The sequence below is a fragment of the Galeopterus variegatus genome, unplaced genomic scaffold, assembly GCF_000696425.1.
Source record: "Galeopterus variegatus unplaced genomic scaffold, G_variegatus-3.0.2 Scaffold3916, whole genome shotgun sequence".
Taxonomy (NCBI): Eukaryota; Metazoa; Chordata; class Mammalia; order Dermoptera; family Cynocephalidae; genus Galeopterus; species Galeopterus variegatus.
The window spans coordinates 186,356-191,886 of record NW_007730027.1 but is presented as its reverse complement, the minus strand read 5'-3'; the positions used below and the strand labels follow the sequence as shown (position 1 = coordinate 191,886).

General features: G+C 32.7%; 1 protein-coding gene across 2 annotated transcripts in view; it reads right to left on the bottom strand.

Annotated features, from left to right (window-relative positions):
* Nucleotides 1–504: 504 nt before the first annotated feature.
* Nucleotides 505–5,531, bottom strand: part of SUZ12 (SUZ12 polycomb repressive complex 2 subunit) — a 43,496-nt gene continuing 38,469 nt past the window's right edge. For both annotated transcript variants that reach the window (XM_008586277.1, XM_008586278.1), the window contains 2 exons: nucleotides 5,342–5,421; nucleotides 505–3,102 (listed from right to left, as the gene is read on the bottom strand). In XM_008586277.1, the coding sequence (XP_008584499.1) occupies nucleotides 2,763–3,102; nucleotides 5,342–5,421 (420 nt within the window). In that variant the 3' untranslated portion in view covers nucleotides 505–2,762. The remainder of the gene's footprint in view (nucleotides 3,103–5,341; nucleotides 5,422–5,531) is intronic.

The window sequence follows — 5,531 nt, the reverse complement described above, 5'->3', positions numbered from 1 at the left end:
ATGGCTCTCCTAAAACAAACTGAATTTTCTCATGTCTCTGCAGTAAATCTCCACATACCTCCTACTGCCTACTCTTAGCATGGCATGTAAAGCCCTCAGTTCATAGCACCAAATATCTGAGCAACAACTAAGACCATTAGGCAATACTAAGGTCAGTGAGACTGATTTAGCAGTCGAATGAAAAGGAAGCAAGGACTTAAAACAAATGCATATAGTGAACTTTGGAAGCATAGAGGGGGCACTCAGCTCAAAGAATACACAGCAACAAGCTATTACCAGAACATAAAGCAAGAAGTGCTGAATTGTTACCTCTTCTTTCAACTTTCCTCCAACTCTTCTGAAGTTAACTTCAACAACTACTGACCTCTTATAGGATGTAGGTATATAATTTTATTATAGAATATATTTTACTTTATCATTGTTCATTTGTATCCCACTCTACAAGCTTTTTGAAGGCCAAGATAAATTTTTTCACTAAAAGGAAAATGGAAAAAATCTACAACGAAAGATGGACAGCTGTTTAGTTAACTAACATTGACATTACTCCCAACTATACATTTAAAAATATTTATGTATCACCATAAACAACAAAACATACTAGTTGTAGTTGATGAAAGCAAGATTTCACATTAATTTTTTCCTTAATTTCTTACTAGCTCTGACCCACCCATCATTTGAGGGTGGTATTCTTTTTCTCTTACTATGCTATCTAAGCCAAAATTTTAATGCACACATTAACAATGCATAACAACAAAAAACCAAAACGATACAGCTTTTATATTATTGAACTTTATGTACAAAATCATTTGATTTCAAATAAACATTTAATGTAAAAACAAACGTTCTTTTAAACTGAATTTTTTTTTTTTACATCTACTGTACCATTCAAATGCTTTATAATTTTACATGATTTCTCCAAAATCTTTTATCAAGGGTACATATAGAAAAGCATTTTTTTTTTATAAATAGAAACAAAGGGATTTTTTCAGCTTTTATTATAAGATGACATAAAAAGTTTACTCAACAGAAGTAATTTCATTACTATTTGGGGGAGGGAATCACCAACTTTTTGTGCAAACAATGCTAGCCTTCTTTTAAGCATTTAAGAGCATAACTGCTTAAGAAATGACATAAGCAATAATTCTACACCTACATCTCCCCTAAAATAATCTATTTTTTTACATATGTGCACAGCTTTAGCAAATTAAAGCCCGAGAGAAATGCTCGAGATCCACTATCCAGAGGCAAAATCAGATTTTACTGAAACTGTAAAATTTGGAGAGCTTACCAAATCAAGGAGTCTGTAATGAAAGCTGCAGTTTCCCTCTTTCCTATTTTTTTAAACACAAAAATCAATGACTAAGAACTTAATACTGGATGACAGATCACATCCACATTATTAGTTAAATAGCCTCACAGTTAAACACATCTTAAAGACCAATCAAATCAGTATTTACATTTTATAAATTTCTGAAGACACCATTAGAAAGCTTATATATCCCTTCATTAAACAAAATAGGGAACTGCATCTGATGGTGGTGGAATGAAATTAAAAAATTAAAAATACCTGTATTTACAGCAGCATTGATCCTTTATAAATAAAGAATATGAAAATGCAATCTTTAAGGATAATAAAAAATTGAGGTGATGTTACTCAACCACAGTGCTTGGAGTTGGAATAAAAACCTATTGGTACTTGTTAATGTGCCAGTAGTGAAACCACTTTCTGTTGGAAAAAATCCAACTGCAAATATGTGCACACAACACACATAACACAGGGCAAAATTGCTCAAAATGATTCAAGTCAGCTTATCCGTATTGGATATTCTAATCATGAATTACAAAGACTTCCTTGCAAAGAAAAAAAAAAAGGCATAACATTTTCTGGTTCATTTTTATAGAACACTTCCTCCCTTGAAAGTGGCCTATTAAACATCTCAAACTCATTCTTCCCTTGGTTTACAATCCTAATGAAAAGATGTGAACAACTGAATTTTCTGTGTGATTACCTAATTGAAAGAAAAACCTAAAACAGCAAAATGTTCAAGTTTTAAAAAAATATACTGGGTGAGCAATGCACTAAAATTATCCACATGAAGACAAACAGTAATCTTATGAACCAACATGGCATTTCACTGTCAACAATGTGAAAAATGAACATCTCAAACAGGCAGAAGATGAAGAAGTGCTATTTTAAAGTTGTAAAATGAACTTATGTAAGGTAAAATATCTTACATTGTAATTTCACATTCCAAATTGATAAATGATTTCAATATCAAGGATCAATATTTGATTGCAAATAGTAATGCAACGTAATTTCACAAAAATCTTCAATTTTTAAAAAAGGGAGTCACATTCCAATTTTCCCTCCCCAGGAAAATGTCTCACAATTACAAAGTAGAAAAAGCCAGTCACAAATGCAAAAACATTGTAATTTAAATATATGAACTAATTTCTAATCAATTCAATATATTTCATAAGACAATTGTTGAAGTTAAAAATACTTTCTCTGAAGTATTGCTTTTCATGCTCAAACTAGATTTAATGACATCAATAAAACTGATACACATGTAACGCTGCATGATGAAGTGAAATAGAACCCTGATACAAATATCCTTGTTGAAATCATTTACTTCATCTAACAGTGCCTGTTTGGAACCTATGATTAAAAACAAAAACAAAAACATCCACAACTCTTCCTAGAGGATGAATTCCCTAGAATGCAATTTCAGTGTTTGTCCGTAACATGGGGTTAGGTCTTTTCAGAGTTTTTGTTTTTTGCTCTGTTTTGCAACCCCTGAGACACCATCTGTTTCCAAAGCTTTTGAGTTAATTTCACTAAATCCATTTGCTGTCCCATTTTGTTCTTCAGTTATTTCTTCATTTGCAGGGGAACCAGATTCTCCTTTTTCTAATTTTTGTTGCATTTCACGGAGCTTGGTAACAGCTTTATCTATTGACATTATGCTAATAAGATTAAAGTCATGCATGCTGACTAGATGAAGCATGAAGTTTCGACATAAATTCTTCTTAATTATTTTCTGTCCATAATTTTCTACAAACAGCATACAGGCATGATTCATTTGATTGTCAGCAATAAACCTATTTAATAAAAATAAAAAATTAATAGTGATACAAAACATTTCTGTCCAGTGCAATAGTGATAACCATTATAGAACAGTTAAGATAATATCCAAGTTCAGAAAATGATGATTTAACAAGTAGTAAGCTATAGTGAAAACGAGATTCAATCATCTGAATGAGCTTACCATTTTAGAAATTTAAAGAGATTTAATCTGACCAGATCTTAAACAGGTGCCATTAGAACAGATGTCATTTCTGTTTTTCCTAATGAAATTACGTATAGTAGTCTTAAAAGTATAAAATATCTTCTTTTGCCAGCACCATTTCCATTAACTCTCTCTATACACACTAACAATTCCTCATTATTCTTTCCCTTGATCTTGACATACTTTCCTTTTTTTTTTTTTTTAAAAAAGATGACCGGCAAGGGGATCTTAACCCTTGACTTGGTGCTGACAGCACCACGCTCACCCAGTGAGTGAACCGGCCATCCCTATATGGGATCCAAACCCATGGCCTTGGTGTTTTCAGCACCACACTCTACCGAGTGAGCCACGGGCCGGCCCCACATACTTTCCTAATACAGAAGCACTGCTTCTCTACATTTCAGTTCATGGTAAACCTTTGAAAAAATTAAGGTGTCACAGAAAGTGATGGTAAGTGTGGCTGTCCTGGTGGTAAGTGAGTGGGGCACATGTGCTATTAATAAAATTTGAAAGAATCAAATGAAGCCAAATAGGAGAATATCTGGTCAGTTACCCACTGAACTGAGTCCAACATGGAATCTATAAGGTATGCCTCCAGTTTTTAAAAATCAAATTAATTTACCCAACTACTTGCCACTTTATAATGTCACTATACAATGAACCCCAAGAGTTGCTACTCTAACAAAGTTGGATCAAGGAATTGAAACAAAACTTAATAATTTGACTAAAATTGTATTTTGAAACTGGAAAATTATATTTTGAAATCAGGACCACTGGAAAAACAGAGTCAACCTAACCCTTCCACATACACACTTTATTCATAACTGTTTTAATGACTAGAATAGGAGCCAAACTTTATCTGTAAAAGACCAGAGAGTAAATACTTTAGTCTTTGCAAGCCATATGTGATCTTCATTTTTTTTTTGGCGGCTGGCTGGTACAACGATCTGAATCCTTGACTTTGGTGTTAAAACACCACGCTTTAATCAACTGAGCAAACCAGCCACCCCATCTTTACTACAACCCATTAAAAATGTAAAGATGGCTGGCTGGTTAGCTCAGTTGGTTACAGCATGGTGCTGATAACGCCAAGGTCAAGGGTTCAGATCCCTGTACTGAAAGACTACTCTTAGCTTAAAGGCAGTATAAAAACAGGCTATGGGCCATCCACCCAGATACCTGGACTAGAATTTATACACCAACTCCTCTTCACTCCCCAGGAGTAGAGAAACAAAAATGTCCCCTCCTATTATTTAACTTATCTATAACTGAAAAAAACCTTGAATGTTTGTGCTGTAGAAGAAAGCCTTAAATGAAGATCTAACTAAAAGGATGGTAGAGAAGAAAAATACATGTTATGACAGGTAAATAGCTCACACAGGGAAGGAGGCAGATGTGCAGGAAAAATAATAGTTGAGAACATACTTTTATCCACAAAAGTGTAAGAAATAAGAATTGTTCTATCTTGACTTCTATGAAATAGAAACAAATGAGAAATCAGAAAAGCCACGTATTTTATTCTGAATAATTAAGCAATTTTTAAAAATTGTGATAATAATTCTCTGGTAAGTAATTCTCAGGATTTTCCAGGCATGTAGCTCATGGCATCTTATTTTTGTATTCCTTGGCAATAAAAGAAATAATAACTGGATCATTAAAAAAACATATTAATCTATTAATCTAATAAGCTTTTAGAAATTATTCTGCCTGTACATTAAGATACAATATGTAAAAGTTCAATTCAACTGGGGGTAACATTAAAGATAGTTTTTTATGTAAAAACTGAAAGGAAGAAACCCAAGGCCCTTTAAAAACCTATTGTTAGATGCAGCTAGGAGCTGTCACTTTCCTTATACATTCTCTGAGAATCTCCATTTTTCTTTATGCAATTAAAATACTTTGGACTAGGATAAGATTTGAGACACATACTTACATCTAAATTAATGGAATTTTAAATAAGATTTTAACATGGGTAGATTTAGAGAATGTGAAGAAGCAAAAAAGAGCATAAAGAATAACAGAATATTTAAATCAATTTAGAAGTACCCTACCCATGCTTCATGACATGGAGATTCCACAGTTTCATCACTTCTTTCTCTCCTTCATTAACGTCAGAAAATTCTTCGATTTGCTAAAAAAAAAAAAAAGAAAAGAAAAGAAAAAAATCTTTTAAATACAGAATAAATATAATTGGTGTTTCTTTTTTTTTTTTTCTCTCTTTTTGTCTTTTTTCGTGACCGG